Source organism: Patiria miniata, unplaced genomic scaffold (assembly GCF_015706575.1).
Source record: "Patiria miniata isolate m_02_andy unplaced genomic scaffold, ASM1570657v1 HiC_scaffold_20, whole genome shotgun sequence".
Classification (NCBI taxonomy): Eukaryota; Metazoa; Echinodermata; class Asteroidea; order Valvatida; family Asterinidae; genus Patiria; species Patiria miniata.
In genome coordinates, this window is record NW_024037059.1 from 38,081,289 (window position 1) to 38,099,450 (window position 18,162).

General features: G+C 42.2%; 2 protein-coding genes across 2 annotated transcripts; one reads left to right on the top strand and one right to left on the bottom strand.

Moving 5' to 3' along the window:
• Positions 1-896: 896 nt before the first annotated feature.
• LOC119729016 (rRNA-processing protein UTP23 homolog) lies at positions 897-10,519 on the bottom strand. The gene is made up of 4 exons (XM_038201500.1): positions 10,459-10,519; positions 9,659-9,847; positions 8,473-8,661; positions 897-1,707 (listed from the first exon to the last, which is right to left on the bottom strand). Exons 2-4 carry the CDS (start codon positions 9,830-9,832, stop codon positions 1,315-1,317), a joined length of 756 nt encoding a protein of 251 aa, XP_038057428.1. The 5' UTR covers positions 9,833-9,847; positions 10,459-10,519; the 3' UTR covers positions 897-1,314.
• Positions 10,520-10,655: 136 nt separating this feature from the next.
• On the top strand, positions 10,656-17,579 carry LOC119729017 (eukaryotic translation initiation factor 3 subunit H-B-like). The gene is made up of 7 exons (XM_038201501.1): positions 10,656-10,760; positions 12,528-12,684; positions 13,520-13,687; positions 14,378-14,477; positions 15,089-15,235; positions 15,881-16,016; positions 17,005-17,579. The coding sequence occupies exons 1-7, from the start codon at positions 10,668-10,670 to the stop codon at positions 17,227-17,229; spliced, it is 1,026 nt and encodes a 341-aa protein (XP_038057429.1). The 5' UTR covers positions 10,656-10,667; the 3' UTR covers positions 17,230-17,579.
• The last annotated feature ends 583 nt before the right edge of the window (positions 17,580-18,162 follow it).

Consider the following 18,162-nt stretch of genomic DNA (forward strand, 5'->3'; position numbering starts at 1 on the left):
GACATAATCTGACCTCACTCCGACACCTTTAGCACATTGCTTGCATCACAACACTGCAGTGCGTACACCGCAGTGGAGCACAGAGGGTCAAATAAGAAGAGCATGTCCAGCGAATCTAAAAAAAAAGAAGAGTATTCAAAACAAAAAAGAATCTCCAAAATGCAACAGTTACAATTCTGTAATTCAATTGCATTTTTTTTCTTCAATTTATCTTAACAACTTATTGGCACAATACAGGGCGAGTCAGAACGATCTGGACCATTTTCCAGTTCACCATTTTTTTGTGGCAATATTTAGAAAAAACTGAGCGTTTCCTATGAATGGTTATTGGTTATTACCTTGTCTTTCACAGGAATTTTGATATTTTTTTCAACGTAGTGGCTGTGGTGAGGAGTTTTGCCATTTTCATTGAAGTGGCTCATTTTCCAGTCTGCACACGGAATTGGTTTTGCCTTTTTTAAATGTGTCAATAACTTCAAGTGAGTCAGTCACCATGACTAGGTTTTTATTTGTTATTACACTGCTTCACATCAGTATGCGATTTCAATAAATTTGTTGAACCATGGAACCGTGGTCAGAGTGTTTTTAGCGTGTGTTCTTTGCTGGCGCTTTTCTTCAAAATGGTACAATGGATATACATGAAACTTTCACCAAATATGTCCAAAATACCAGCCTATAACATACATGTATCTCATTTTGCACTTGTTTTGATAATTGCTACATATTTTTAAAGATTTTCTGTAGTTTAGGTCTAGATCATTCTGGCACACCCTGTATAACGAAACAAATGTTAAATAATGAATGGTTTGCGGAAACACCATGTGCGAATAATTTCTCAACTAAGAGAATGGTTCTGAAAAGAACCAGAACCATTCTCTTAGTTGAGAAATGATTCGCACATGGTGTTTCCGCAAACCTTTCATTATTTAGTATCTCCACCATGCAAAGCCTCAAATCTTACTGAAACAAATGTTGACTGCTGTTATGTGGGACGTGTTGTATACAACCTCAAGAATGCACGGTACCTACAAATTTGCCTGCTGTCAATATGACTGACCTATCGCCGTTTGTGAGTTAGCCACGCCCCTTAGACAACCCTTTGGAATTACTGTATACGTTAACTTGCGTTTGTCTCAGATTCTGCGCGTTCCGTGTCCATTCATGTATCAAGTAATCGGACAATATTTCTCGAGCTGCGTTGACGCGATTCTACCGCAATAGGATAATATTCCATCCTCAAGTGTAAAAGTAAACACATCTCCCACATCACAGCAGTCAACAACTAAATACAAAAAATCATCCACTAGACCACTGTCATCTGCTTTCTGAATGCCCAGACCGTTCGGTGACATTTGTGACGACCTCTGACCTCTGCCGCCTCCTTCTACTCCTCTTCTTTGACCTCTCCCCCTCCTCTCGAACCTTTTCGACAGTCTTTATCTTCTTCTTCTTCTTCATGGACAGCGGGTTGGGTTCCTTGGCCCGCTTTCTTTTCCTCCTGTTCTCCGCCCCTGCCCTGTCCACGGGTCCCTTCAGTCTCTTCAAGGTTTCCTTCTGATGTTCCGACGGTTTCATCTTCTGTTTGGTGAGTTTGTCGGCGTGATCCAGCGAGGTCGGGGAGGGCTTTTCCAGGATAATTGCGTTCATGTTCATGTAGAGGAGCGGCGTTCCGGGCACGCTGTGCGCAAACTCAGTCAGTTCTGGGTCCTAGCACGAGAAGCAAATGAAAGATTTTTAGTACCGTTCTCCGGTAATGAAATCAAAGAGTCAATAATAAGGGCATCCCTTTTAAATTCCAGGGTTCTCATATTTTTTGGCCTCTGAAGTAGGGTCGGTCGGTCGACGAGAACAAAATTCAAATCTGAAGAACAAACAATTGCAGTTTCAACCGTACAGATAGTTAAATGAAAGTGCGTATTGTCTCTAGATTTGTTTTTTGCAATGAGTATATCATGAGTTGATATAATTTAAAAAATAATAAAACCACATCTGGCAAGATGTAGTTGACTTACATTAGGCCAAAAAAATAAAATAGTTCTGCTTCCGGTTACCCTACCTACATGTACCCTATTTTGACAGCCCGTATCCTAATTTTTTTTGGGGGGGGGGGAAATGAGGGGAAAAAAAACAAAACCAGCAATTACTACCTTTTACCCTTTACTAGATGCAGACACCTCCATATGATCGTACCAAAATTGCCAAAAAAAATCCCTACCTACCTACCCCTATATTTAAATGCCATGTAATCAGAAGCAGAACTGGGTTTTTTTGGCCTTAAATCTGCACCGAGCAGCTTACTAACATGAATTTTTTTGCCTGTAGTGGCAGCTATGACATACCAGTAAAGGTACACTATAGACACCTAATACGATGAGAGGTAACATCCTCACATCTTCTGGGATTCCACTGGTTGCTAAATGCCGTAAGTATTTCCCGGAAAATAAAATGTGGCATTCATTTTCAATATCTTTTCAAATAACACAGAGCCTGATTGCCTGAATTTGGTATCTCATTATATCTTTTACATTTTTTTCCTGTTAATGGGGTTCCAGACAGGACCAGCGGTAATAAAAAAAGGTTATTTCTCTCGCATCAGGAGCCCAAAATGCAAATGCAGACTTTGTAAAGCAGATGCGGACGTAAAATGCAAGGCATTGCGGTTGGTGTACCACAATCACTAGTGACTCTTTTCAATGACAGCTCATGGAAGGCTGGGGCCAACAGCACCCTGAGAGTGGTGGGTATGAGCGCATCTTCCCCCCCCCCCCCCCCCCCCCACCCCCCCCCCCCCCCTTTTTGAAATTTCCAATGGTCCAGGTCCCCCTCCCTTAAAACAAAGACAAGAAATCACCACTCCTGCTTTCTAGAAAACCTCTTGTGCCAAAAAAAAAAAAAAAAAAAAAAGACAGAAAAAAAAAAGAAAAAAAAAAAAAACGAACAAGCTTGTTACAATATCCCCAGGAATTATCACCACCTGAGGGCAAGCCAACCAGTCAGCCAGACAGTCATCCATTTTTTTTTTTTTTTAGGGGGGGGGGGTAAGGCAAGACCTCGAGGGTGACTTCAGGGCTCGCTAGCCAGCAGCCGGCAGCCATAATTGTCATTGATTTCCAATAGTCAGTAGCAGCAGCCCAGCCACAACAGGCGGGTTCCCGCAATTGATAGAATCAACCTAAAGGAACGGCTGGCGATAATTTTTTATACAAAAAAAAACTGCCGTAAAAAGCTGCCAATATTTTCCAGCGGATGATTTCCTGCCAAGTTGCCGTTTATTTTTTATTCTTCCGCACCGAGTTGAGAAGGATTGAGAGGCAGTCATGTGCACAGTGGATACACCCGATTACCGCTGTACCTTGAATTGTCAACTTCACTTTTGTCGGGAAAAAAAAATTCCATGATAATTTTCAACATTTTCGTCTACTTCCCTTCTTATATTTTTAGTGATTTTCATCCTGTGAGAAAACAATTCTTTGATAAGGACAGCCCTTAACTTTTGGGAAGAAAAAAATCAACTACAATTTGACTTCAATGTACAAAGTAAGTTAAAACAAGATTTTGTCCAATTTTTTTTTTTTGCGATTCAGAGAATATAAACATGGTGCTTCACTGAACATTGTCTAAAAAAAAAAAAAAAAAAAAATCCCCATGATAATTTTCAACATTTTTGTCTTAATTCTGATGTTTTAAGTGATTTTAATCCTGTGAGAAAACAATTCTATGATAAGGACAGCCCTTAACTTTTGGGAAGAACAAAATCAACTACAATTTGACTTTGTACAAAGTAAGTTAAAATAAGATTATGTCCAATTATTTTTTTTTTGCGATTCAGAGAATATAAACATGGTGCTTCACTGAACATTGTCTAAAAAAAAAAAAAAATACCCATGATAATTTTCAACAAATGTCTTCCTCCTGATGTTTTAAGTGATTTTAATCCTGTAAGAAAAAAAAGATATGATAAAGACAGCCCTTAGCTTTTAGGAAGAAAAAAAAAATTGACTTTCTACAAAGAAGGGAAAAACAAGGTTATGTCCAATATTTTTTTTGGGGGGGGGGCGATTTAGAGAATGTTAACATTGTGTTCGATTGTTTTTGAGAGAAAAATGTGGATATTTTTTGACAAATACTTTTATACTGGAATTGCATACAGCTCCAGCCTCCAAGGTTTCAAGTATAGTAACAGTGAACTGGCTCTATACTCCTCAATCCAGCAAAATCCTCAACAACAAAAATCCTAGTGGATTCTGCAGATCTGGGAGTGGGGGGGGGGGGGGGAGGGGTGGAGAATCAAAGTGCACGTACATGCATGCAGGTAGGATTGTTCCATCTCATAATGAATCTCATTTTTTTTCCTCCGAACCACGCTACCTGACTCGCTCACAACCACAGCAAATTGTATTACATCCCGGGTATCGTCGCTCAAGCAAAAAGACCTGTCACTCAGCTAAATCCCTCTTCATGTTTCATTCATTGCCCGTTCCTCATCACCATACTAACTTCGTTGTTTCCCCCCAAACCTTGTCATTCCCGCAAAACCTTCCCCAGGTTTTCTTGTTTAGTTTGGTGACTTCGCTCCTCCGTGCTGATGCACTTTGTTTCGGAAGTCACCCCCTCACCCCCCCCCCCCCCCTTCCATCTCTGGCCTTCCACGCTCACGCTAATCGCATGAGGTCCGTGCGCGTTATTCAATTTGCATGTTTATCCAAGCTGCGCCGTGCTAGACTTTTTTTCTCTCTCTCCCTCTCTCTCTCTCTCTTTAACCGCGGCGATACGCAAGCCAAAGTAGCGGACACAAAAGAACAGGACTTGTGTATTGATTATAGTGACTGAACATCAAATTAGGGGCAGGAGTGTCAGAGCGCCGGTGACTGGACAAGGACAGAGTGAGAAGCCTCGAGTAATTACGGAGCTTCTTGCCGGCCATTAAACGCACAGACTTTGTGAGCCTGTCAGGCAGTAAGCCAAGTTGTCATTCTTTCTTATATTCTTGTAATAGCACCCTCTTGTCACCACAAAAGAAGATTCAACAACAGGGACGACTAGCGGGATAATCATTACATGTATTAATAATAATAATAATAATAATAACCGTATTTATATAGCGCCTTTTCCAAAGGATACAAAGCGCTGGGGGAGAATGCAACCAAAGACCGGTAAATGAAGTATATGAACATATGAGACCAATTATGAAGCACCTTTTTGCTAGGTGCTGCGGCGCATAATTGCTGCCACTGCCAGAAACACCGGGGCAAACCCGTTCTCTTAGCGACAAGTGTATACTGGGGTCTTTAACGTGCATTACACAACACACAGGACCTACGGCTTTACGTCCCATCCGAAGGACGAAGCAATAATGGTAAAGTGCCTTGCTCAAGAGCACAAGCACCATGTTCCCACGGTCAGGATTGTTGTTCTCAAACTTAAATTCCAATTTTTTTTTTTATTTTTTTTTTTAATTCTTTAAATGTACTACCAAATGGAAATCTGACAATAGAACAATCCGAGCCTGCTGTCAATTCTATCACGAAGGCCCCCTTCAATGGCAACAGCATTGTGCTAGCTATTGTTCAGATAATCCATCATGGGACAGTTGCTTTGCACAATAGCTTGCACAGTGCTTTCGCAATTGAAGGGGGCCTCGTGTACAATTATCACGTGACAGGATTCGTCTACATAAGATTGTATTTTCCAAAGGTTTTAGAGTGATCAAAGAAATTCCGGCACAAGTGGGAATTGAACCTTAAACCTCTAGATTTACCTGTACCAACTGACCAGGGGGGTCCCCCCCCCCAAAAAAAAACAGCTGTCAAAAAAAACCTTTTTTACATAAAAATTCCTACAAAATAATACGAACCCCCCCCCCCTGCTCTGACACCGCCCCCCAACCCCCCCAAAATGATACTGGTATAATGTCCGCCTGTTCAAAGTACGGACAGAGGCAGCTTAGATAGGGGGTATTTGTACACCATTCTGTAATCTAGTGTTAATAATCGTTGAATTTGAGCAATAAATTAATAAACAATAAAACAGTTTAATTAAACAGAATATCATTAAAGGTATCCTAAAGTAAACAAAGCAAGACTGACAGACAAAAATTGAACAAAAAATACAAAATGAAATTACTTTCCTACCAAACTACATGGATAATTTTTAGGGCAATACCATCGACAAACAAGTTGTTTTCTTGACCTAATTAGCGACACTGTCAGCATTTTTATCATATATCCAGGCCCAAATAAAAAAACCTTTGCATTTCAGATAGCCAGGTGTGTGCAATTTGGTACATATGATACATGTACTTCCGACTTCTTTTAATTAGACAGTCCACCCCTAACTTGTCACTAATGTTCATGTTTTAGTCAGAAGCAGGCTAATTTAAAAAGTGTTTCCTTTTTAATTAACTGATAATACTTCCCTGGCTACATCATTGCAAGAAAAAACAATGTAGAAACTGCATTTGTGCAAGTGGTCAACAGAGGGCGCCACAACAGATTAACAGTGACACAAAAGCATGGAAAGATAGTGGAGAGGCCTGCGTCCAGCATTGGATCGAATTAGGCTAATGATGATGATGATTCTTTGGAGATAATTCTTTGAAAATTGAAATTGGCACTTTCCCTCCCTAGTTCTTGATAAAACCCAGTGAGAATAGATCCACAAGGTAAATGTAGGTGATATATCAACACAGACACAGGCATCAATAACTGGATGAGTTTCAATATGAAAAAAAAAAATTACACGAATGACTTTATCTAATTATCCCACTGACTGCATTTATAGACCCAAGACTGTTCTTGCAACCCTAACTCCCAGGCCCTTTTCGCTAGGAACCATCCAAAATCCTCCAAAAGTTTCCACAAGTGTTCAAATGAAGGATACCCACTGCCTCAATCCTTCAAAATCCTACGACAGTCCTGCCTCTAAAAAATGCATTCATCCTCCAAAATCCTCCTCTGCTTCAAACACCATTCATCCTCAATCCTCCAAAATTAGCCTGTACTGAATGTGCATTCATCCTCAATCCTCCACAATCCTCTAAAATTGTATGTTGCATTCGTCCTCAATCCTCCAAAATCCTCCACAATCCGCCAAAACTGCCCGGAGGACTTTGGAGGATTGAGGAGGGTTTCAAGGTACAAAAAAACAACTGTTGACTGCTATTTGGGGAGCAGTGTTGGAGTCAAGTCCATCACAAGTCCATCACAAGTCCATCACAAGCCCATCACAAGTCCATCACAAGTCTATCACAAGTCCATCACAAGTCCATCACAAGTCCATCACAAGTCTATCACAAGTCGTCCACAAGTCCATCACAAGTCCATTAGAAGTCCTTCACAAGTCCATCACAAGTCCTTCACAAGTCCATCACAAGTCCATCACAAGTCCATCACAAGTCCTTCACAAGTCCTTCACAAGTCCATCACAAGTCCTTCACAAGTCCATCACAAGTCCATCACAAGTCCTTCACTAGTCCTTCACTAGTCCATCACAAGTCCATCACAAGTCCATCCCAAGTCCATCACAAGTCCATCACAAGTCCATCACAGAGTCCATCACAAGTCCATCACAAGTCCATCACAAGTCCATCACAAGTCCATCACAAGTCCATCACAAGTCCATCACAAGTCCATCACAAGTCCATCACAAGTCCATCACAAGTCCATCACAAGTCCTTCACAAGTCCTTCACAAGTCCATCACAAGTCCTTCACAAGTCCATCACAAGTCCATCACAAGTCCTTCACTAGTCCTTCACAAGTCCATCACAAGTCCATCACAAGTCCATCCCAAGTCCATCACAAGTCCTTCACAAGTCCATCACAAGTCCATCACAAGTCCATCACAAGTCCATCACAAGTCCATCACAGAGTCCATCACAAGTCCATCACAAGTCCATCACAAGTCCATCACAAGTCCATCACAAGTCCATCACAAGTCCATCACAAGTCCATCACAAGTCCATCACAAGTCTTCCAGTCTCAAGTCAAGTCACAAGCTATAGATCATTATCATGTTACGGCCATCTTGATTTTTTCCCCATTCAAATCAATGTAATCGAAGCGAGGCTGGAAGGAAAAATAGTCTGGTTCCATTTTGCACAACAAACATTATCATTCAGCACTGTTAATGGATACAGGGAACATGACTGAAATGGTGGCAGCATGATAAAGGTCTATTCAAATGAAATGTGACACAGGCATTCCTTTGTCATCTCCTGTTACTTGTGACTGGACAGTTGACACGCTGTCTGGACTTGCAACTGGATTTGTGATTTTCTTGTGACCCGACTTGTGATGGACTTTACTCCAACACTGTTGTGGACTTGTGGTATGGTCCATGGCGTCGTTATCTCCCCTTACCCCCTTCCCTTATTCCCCCAGACCACAGTAGACCACAGCTAAGCAGACCACAGTTTTACGAAGACATTACAGATACCGAACTTCTGAATAATTCTTAAAATCTAAAAACTAACCTGTGTTGCGATGTAATAATGATGACCGTTGTCCTGACCAATCAGAGCCTTGAAGCAGTCGGCAGCGGCAATCGGCACGTCTCGATGACGGCAGTCCAGCATCTTGTAACGTCTTAAGATGTTGGCCGCACCGTAGAGTTCCTTGCCTAGGGACTCGGTCTCAGTAATGGCGCATCTGGTTGACAGGAGCTGTTGCCAAGACATAAATTGAAATATATTTTATATCAGCTAGTCAGCTACCTCAAAAAAAAAAATGTATCAACGCCTACGTGTACATGATTTTCTTAAAATTTTGATGAGCTCATTAAAGGGAATATACAACATTTGCAAACATCGAAAAATAAAACTACCAAGTTTTTGCGAAATACCTTAATAGGATGTTGGTAAATGACAGTCTAAAGCATCCTGTAAAATTATGGCATCTGGTATACTGTCATTTTCAAGAAAAGTGGTATTTTTGTATCAATTTCCAACGCTGATCGGCCGATCAGCGTTGGAAACAACTGGCTTTTTTTCAAATACTGGCCCCAATTGACCATTGCACTTGTTTGCAATCGATTACAAACCTATGAACGGGTACGAGCCAGCTAGACTGGTTCCCTGACCTTACAATTCCCTAATGTATGTTAACTGCTCTGTTTCTTCTTTTATGGAGTCAGGGAACCAGACTACAGGAAAATGATCGTTTTTCTTGGTTTTTATAGCATTTTCGAACCCAAAACTTCCAAAAAGTCAGTGTAACTATATTTGCTTTATATTTCCAACCCCCCAATTCCATCCATTTCTGAAAATTACAGCAAAAGCAAATGATGTATATTCCCTTTAAGTTAATTAACCCTAACCATCCCAAATCCTCCAAAATCCTCTTGGCAAAATTGAGGAATTTGCAGGATTGAGGCTGTATGGCAAAAGTGTGTGGCTAATTTCGGAGGACGCACCGTGTCAAGGTCTTGGGCCGGACATTGTGTTGTTTATGCTCACCCGTGCATACATTTAGTCCTTGATTATACTTGAAATCCTCCGCACTGCTCCAGGATGTCACTGCCTCTGCCTCATCATATCGACAGTGCTTGCCGGAGGACTTTTCAGGAAATTTAGCAAGTATTGCTCTTTTGCTCGCAAAAGCATGCAGGAGGAAGTCCAATATTTGAGACACATTTATGAAGCTATCCGCAACGGTACTCACCTGCACTTCCCCATCTAGGTACTTGGGCAACTGTTCCTTGATGTTGGTCTGATGTCGCAGCGCAACGCACGTGAAGGTTCCGTCCACGAGGACTAGGTGTGGTTCCCGGAAGTTGAAGACATTTTTGTAGAATCCCAGATGTCGACGGGCATGCTTGTATCGCTTGATCTTCATGACTGACCCTTAGCCCTGAAAGAAAATTTAGGCCAAAATCGAATGAGATGTCCTCCAAGATATTTTTTTTTTTAAACAAACAAAAGTTGGAAAAAATGTTGCAACCCGACGCCACTTCAAAAATGATAAGACATGAATCTGGGACTGAGAAACATTTCAAATTTTGTTAGGAAATACTCAGAAAAATGTCTTGACCATCCATAGACTTTGAACACAACCGCTGAAGTGGCGTCAGGTTACAACATTTTTTCCAAAAAGTTTATCAACTACTGTCCTGTAGTACTAGCATCCTCCATGGTACTAGTGAAAGCGTTTCGGAATGTCGTATGAGGGCGCACTTCATGCATGTATGATGTACTTGCCAGACTAGCTGGAGTTACCCAGCCCTGAGTTTTATCATTGGGTTGTCTATAAGACAACCCAATGATAAAACTCAGGGCTGGGTAACTCCAGCTATTGCCAGACGATGGTACAACGCAGAAACTAAATTTAAACCCTTTTGTAGTGCCGACGAAATATAAACACTAGTATTAAAATGACACTGGCTAGAAGAATCAGGTAAATGGTTCTGCGTAATTTAAGTTAACCATCGTTTTAACAATAAAAGACTTCAATGAAAAACAAACCGCATGAGTTCATCTGTTTACGCAGCAGCACACGTGCGTGTTGGAAAATAATATAGGGCACTTTCAAACTATTTGAAGATATTATTTTTATGGCAAAATTTAAAACTATTCTAAACTTATGTACATTAATGATAAATTAAAAGAATTAAATATTTTTTTTTTCGTTGAGTTGAGGGTAAAATCTTAATAAATATAGCTTGTAAAATGATATGATTATTGTTCATTCTGTTATTAATTTTACCAAGATGGCCACCGCAAGCACATTGGACGCGCCAGTCGCAAGAGTACAAATTGATGGATTGGTGAGAGAATCGGTGCCAGTTGTTGCGTTAAAATGTCCATAGCGTTTGGTTTATGTATTTTCTCTCATATGTGTGATTTATTTTGAAGGTTCGTGGTCATCAAGGGAATAAATTAGGCCCATATGGGGCGAAGTGCCGGTAATTTTTTCTTGCAGAAAGTGAATTGTACCTAGACGTATTGCACGTACTGCCTATTGGTAACTAGACCCGTGAACGTGGCTTGTAAACTACGCCACGTTCTTATGTCATTTCGAACCTGGCGAACGTGTCCCTCTGACTCCCTCCGTTACACACACTGGACGTTATTTTGCCCATGCAATAAGTACTCACATATGAAGCTGTCTTGAATTCTATTTGTACGTCAAAACTTGCATTTGACGAAAATTGAGGAAAATTCTGGCCCCGGTTCATGAAGTCCGTCCGCTACTGCTACTAGCTAGCTGCCATTTTCTCCCAACTGACGCATGCCCATTGCGTTTGATTTTCGTGTGATTCGACGGCTGTTTACTGTCGCAGCTAAAACAGACATCGTTTTAGACAAGTTTCAAGTCCTTTCCTCTCTCACCGCACCGCACGCGGTCGCACGTGCGCCCGCGTGTGTGTGCACACACACGTACTGTACACGAGATGAGCCGAGCAGCCAATCGTCTGCGGGGTTTTTTTTTTCGGGGTTGCGACATGAAACAGCCGTCAATCTGTCCAAACGACTCAGACGCGTCCGGGGTTATTTGTCAGGGTCAGGTTAAAATCTAATTTCTACACGTTCGTATGGGTCTTTACTGATGGGCAAATTTCGTCGAAATTACACAGCCGAAACAATCGGACGGGCAAATTTAGATTTCTAGGTGAGTACTCAACACCCATACGGAATTATGTATGTCGGATCGATTTCGCCAGGTTCGAAATGAAACAAGAACGTGGCGTTGTATACAACGCCACGTTCACGGGTCTAATTGGTAACCTGACTATTTTGTCATAGCATACTAATTATGCCGGCGACTGTGGCGATCGTGTAGTGTGGGGCCCCTGTTTTGTTTTGATTAAATTAGAGTCAAAAATGTTTTTTATTGCTCAAAAATCACCTTTACAATCAAAAGCAGAATTTTCTCAATTCTAATGACACCCGTTTTGCAACTTTGAACAGTTCCTTGGGGTAGAAATCACAATTTTCCTGCGCGGTTTGTGCCTTGTGATTCAGTGTGCCGTGCGTGTTCATGGTACATCGCGCGGTGATCGCCATCTTTTATTTTCGGGTTGCGTGTTGTCGCCGCGCAGTCATCGTCATTTTACCCCCAAATTTCCGTCAAAAAATCAAAACCCTGCCCTCTGACATACCTGTTTATTGAGAATGTCGCCAACTACTGAACTAGTTTGGTAGGTCTAATCATTTTAAAGTGGATTTTGTTCCCTTATTTTGTTCCCTAGTGCCTACACTACATGATCCCTGAGACTGTCTGTACAGTCTGATTCACTTTCAGTGTTTGTCAGTGATAAAAAAAAAAAAACGTAGTGGCTATCGTTATGGCAGCCGTAACGCGATTTTCAACTGCTATAGTTGTAGGGTCAGTCATTGGTAAAACCTTACCATGCTCACCTCTCTGCAAAGACACGAAGGCGATTTGTGGCTGCAGCGACTAGTTATTGCGCCCTCATGTGTCCGATTAATCTGATGTGTCACTGAATGACTGAAATTACATCACATTACAGTTTTACACTGTCAATAAAAAAAGCAGTGTTTTAAGGAATTCGTTACTTTTCTTCCCCCAGGTTGTGTTGAAGATCATCAAGCATTGCGAAGAGGAAGGAGGCAGTGCTGGGGAGTTGGTTCAAGGAGTTCTCCTTGGTCTCGTCCAGGATGACACGCTAGAGATCACAAATTGCTTCCCGTTCCCTAAACATGCGGACGAGGAAAACTTTGACGATGGTAAGGAAACAAGACAAGGCAAGCCTGGTAATGCTGGGCCCAGTGTGCACAAACAAATTCTGTTCACTTTCTATTCACTGGAAGTCTCTTCTTGCATCTGGTCTAGGCCGGATTTAGCCCATTCATTGGCATTGCTGGGTCGTCCTATATGATAGCACTGCCCGGCTCTCTTCCAGTTTAGTTCACAAGTGACAGGCAGTCAGTCAGTCCATCAGTTACAAAGAGGACACTAGACTGGCCCTCTGGGACCAGCACAAACCTGCCCCAAGAACTATGGTTGCCCTCCAGATATCTGTAGAGAGAAGCCTGTTACTCTATATGGGCTCCGTGCACCAACAAAAGAGGGCGCGTTTTGACCACTTTTGAGAGCCCTTGGACGGGACACAGCGTGAGCGTACTGTACTGGTTCGCGCGCCAAGTACGCACGACTTCCCGAATGTGCCAAAACTTTCAGCCACCGCGTCTTCGCGTGAGCGTCAGGCGTCGTTGGCGCGCGTATAAGTTCGAATTTAACCTGCGATGGTCTCCCGGACTAATCCCTGCCCCCAATAACTTTGGATCATTCGAAATACGCAGTGGATGGACCGGGAGCCAGACTAGGTCACCCCCAACTCTCCTTTTGTGGCCGTTGAAGGAGTACTTGTGCACGGAGCCCATGGGGTTGCACAAGACTTGCTAATGAGCATTTTGGCACAAACACCAAAGTAGGCCTTTATACAATACCCTTAGAAATGGCCAAACAGAGATTTAAAGTGTGAAGCAGATTCGTTTCAAAATGAGCATTTCAAAAACATAATACATGAATGATCTTTAAGCTTGAATTTCTCGGTGTCAGTCTTGTACCAGATGGAGATGATGAGAAACCTGCGTCATGTCAACATCGATCATCTCCACGTCGGCTGGTACCAGTCTACGCTGTACGGCACGTTCCTCAACAAGGCCCTGCTGGACTCGCAGTTCAACTATCAGCACTCCATCGAGGAATCTGTCGTTCTCATATACGGTAAGGTTCACTCGCAATTACTGTTAGCAGAGTTTCACAAAAACTTGAAAACTGAGAACATCCTGTTCTAATCGAAAACAGAACTGGAGCCTGCTTTGAAATGATGGCCTACCGGACCGCACTGATTCCTTTACAGCTAAGTTGGAATAAATCGGTTACAAGTTTATCACAAGTCAATTACAATTCAAATCATGAGTTGGGTCACAAGTTACAAGGGATAAACAGTGATCTAGGAATGCCTTTGTCTCAGTTTATTTCAATAGATCGTCACTTGACTTGAGACTGGGGCCCAATTCCTTGGCTCTACTTACCGTTAGCGAAAAATCCCTGCTTACTAAAGCAGTAATTTCAGTGTTTACGGTAAGCGTATTTCACGGGTTGGCGATGAATTTTGGCTTGTGATGCGTACCTCCCGTAACTAAGCATTCTGTGCTTACAGGGTTAGCCTAATGATTCTGCTAGCGCGGTTAGCACAAAATGGTGATCATTCATAAGCGCGGAATTCTGTGGTTAGCAAAGCCATGCAATTGGGCCCTGGTGACTTGTGATGACGTGATAACAACTCTTTGAATATGTATTTTGAAGAATAATGAAAAATCCTGGTAGGATGTTGTTTCACTTGTTACTATTTTACAATTTAGTTTCCAAAGATTAGCTGCATAATTTTACTATTAATTATGCATTGAACAGATCCACTGAAGACATCGAAGTCCACACTCAGCCTGAAGGCCTACAGATTAACCCGGAATGCCATGGAGTCTTACAAAGACTATGACTTCTCCACAGATGCGTAAGTTCCCTTGTAAAATCCTGACACTGATTGTTAGCTCTCCCAGATCGTTAAATAACCCCACGAGATTTCAGGATTGCGAAGGTAGAGCCCTCTTACTGTTCCATGGGGCTCAAACCCCCTCGAAAATTCAAGTACGAAAGATGACCCTTTACGCTCTTGCACAGCGATGGAATTCGGAGGATGAGGGGGGGGGGGGTGGTCATCTTGCAAAGTTAATGCACACTTGTGAAGGGTACTTCACTTGTTCTAGGCAAGAAATTTGTTTGAGACTTTTGTCTGAAATCAGACCTTTTGAATCTGAGCAAAAAACATTATTAACATGGAAAAGATCTTTCATCTAATTTTTAGTTGTTTTTTTTTAAATTGACAATCTCATCCTTATTGTTCACATATACAGCGTTCACCATTTGTACAGTCTACGTATACCAACGTTCATAAGACAAGATGGCGTCCAGTCACTCCAATGGTCCTTCAATTCAGATGCTTTACCTCAGTTCCCCTCTAGAGGGGGTACTTATGGACAAAGTCCATGTAGATATTCTGTTTTCTGATAACTGAATTGACCAAAATGTATTAAAAGGCTTGCTTTATTCTCTTTTATACAACAGCCTCAAAAAGACAGGTTTATGCTACGAGAACATCTTCGAAGAGATTCCCATCGTCGTCCATAACTCGTACCTCATCAACACGCTGATCTGCGAGCTGAAAGAAGTGACGCCCCCTACTGGCGACAACTTCTTGACTTTATCGTCGGGGTAAGTCAACCCCCCCCCCCCAAAAAAAAATCAAGGACTCAAGGAAAACATGAATTGTTTTTACTCTGTGTATGTCTGTTGAAGGAGTTGTTAAAGATAATATACAACATTTGCAAACATCAAAAAAGAAAACTACCAAATTATTATGAATACCGTACTGGACTATAAGTGCATAACAGTCTCAAGCATCCTATGAAATCGTTGCACCTGGTGTGCTGTCATTTTTAAGAAAACTGACATTTTTGTATCAATTTCCAACGATGATTGGTCGACAATCGTTGGGAGAAAAAGGAATTTTTTTCAAATACTGACCCCAATGTACCAAACTTAGTCCACATTTTGTTTGTATTTGGTTACACATCAGTGAACAGGTGCAAGCCAGCTAGTCTGGTTCCCTGAACTGACAATTCCCCAACGTCCATAAACTCCTTTGTTTCGTCTGAAGTTGGGTCAGGGAACCAGACTATAAGAACTGCATTTTTTTCTTGGTTTTTCCAGCATCTGTGAAAACAAAACTTTAAACAGGTCAGTTTAACAGTATTTGCTATAAAATACTAACCCCCCAAATCCATCGAATTCTGAAAATTACAGCCAAAGCACATCTTGTATATTACCTAATGTTGCTGTTATAATGTCAATTTCTAGAAATATGTTGGAGAAGAATTTGGAGTTGCTGATGGAGCACGTAGACGATCTAGCCCAAGAAACCAACAAGTACATGAACTACCAGAGGGCCATGACGAAGCTACAACAAAACAAACAGCAACATACATACAAAAGAGTAAGTTACTAAAAAAAAGGTATATCGTAATTTCATCGGTCCTATTTGTCTGCTATTCATAAGACGCAAATGCCATCTTGTGAAACCTTTGGTTGTAGTAGCAGATTCGAACCAGCATTTGGCTAGCGACAGTGTTGTCGTCGAGTCACCAACATCGAGTATGAGTCTCGAGTCACAAGCCTCGAGTCTGAGTTCGAGTCTCGAGTCACAAGCCTCGAGTTGGAGTCCGAGTCTCAAGTCACAAGTAAATTAAGTAAATCCCAGTGTATATAGTTTACCTTGTGTGTGTACATGTTGTTTAGACCCAAAATGTGTTTTCCTGGTGCTGGTCGTGCTGGCACTAAGGCGTGCATGAGTTTGTGAGGAACAAGGCCGAGAGTCTTGTTGGTCCCCAGGAACCTCTTCTTGCCACCATGAAGCGACGGAAGCTGAAGTGGTTCGGCCACGTCACGCGGCATAACAGTCTTTGCAAGACTATCATGCAGGGAGGACGAAGGCGAGGACGACAACAGAAGAGCTGGGTAGACAATGTCAAGGAATGGACAAACATGAACATGTCAGAACTCCTAGTGCAGGCCGCTGACAGAACAGCATGGAGGAGGATTTTAGCTTCTTCTGCCCTCGGGTCCCCCCAACGACGGCAACAGTCAAGGGAAACATGACATGAGTGGCCCTCTGGATACGATTTTCCGCGTCACCCTGTTTTGTCTATGGAGTAGAAAAGGGTTTTTCTTTTGATGAAAATACGTGACTCGAGTCACGAGACACCAAGCTCAAGTCCGAGTCACCAAGCTCGAGTCCGAGGAGTCATGGTCGAGTCATTTTCCATTTTTCATTCGAGTCACGAAAAATGTTACTCGAGTCCGACTCGAGTCCGAGTCCTAAAACTTTGGCTAGCGGGCTACTGCTAAAGTCGAATCTTGGCTTTAACGACATCCTCTTTGCGAGTCGGTAATTCTTACCTTTCCTCCATCTTGTCTCCCCGCAGCAACAAGAGAACGCAGCCCGGCAGCAACGTGGCGAGCCCCCGCTTCCCGAGGAGGACCTGTCCAAGCTCTTCAAGGCTCCCCAGCCCCCGCTGCGTCTGGAGAGCATGCTGATGGCCGGCCAGATGAAGAACTACGCCGCCGAGATCAACCGGATGGCCGCGTCCAGCTTCGGCAAGCTGTTCATGGCCGACGCGCTGCAGACTCCGGGTCCTAGTAGTACATAACGGGGGAACGGGGGGAAATTGACATAGTTGTAATCGAGTCAGTCACAAGTCATCACCGGAAAGAACATTTCCATATGTCTGCGTTGCAGTTTGGGTCTTGTTTGCATTGCCCCCCTGTGTTTCTTACCTCGATGTGGAAACTAGGCTTAAAGAAATAGTCCATCATTTGTAATTTGTGCATTTTGTTCGTTTGAAACAAAAAAAGTGCTCAAAATCTAAAGAAGGGTACTGAACAACTAACTGAAGTTTCAGCTCAGCTTCAGCTGCATATTCCGAGAAGCATTCTAAGATCAGATTTCATATCAAAAGTTGCTGAATCATGTTTTGAATTGCGCCTGAATTCAGCATCCGAGACACGTTCTCACTGAGCCGAATGCAGCTACGCGATGTCGCTCACTGATTCGACGAATTATAGCAACCGCGTGTGCGTAGTGCCAACGCTTGCACGCGCTTTGCCGAATAAAAAAAACGAACTACTTACGGAAATTTCCTACGGTGCGTCTTAAGACGCACCATTGGAAATGCATTCTTTCGCTGATTTCTTCAAAATGACAACTTGCCAGAAAGAATAATTTCACAGGGAGTTTAGTTCCCTTACTATCTTTCAACCAAGCACGTTTTCAACAATAATTACGTCAGTTACTTTTTGGATAGCTGCAAATGATGGACTATAGCTTTAACAAGTTTTCTTCAGACTCATACTTACAATTGTAGAAGTTCAGAAGATGTTGCAACGGTGGGTTTGAAAGCTGAAGCACTTCTTGTAAGGTCGCACTTGTTATTGCTTTCAGATAGAATTTAGTATCCAGACGCCACTTCAGCGGTTGTGTACAAAGTCCATGGAGAGTCAAGAACATTTTCAAAGTACTTCCTAACAAAATTCCAAATGTTTCTCAGTCCCAGATTCATGTCTTTTTTCAAATTTTGTTTGCC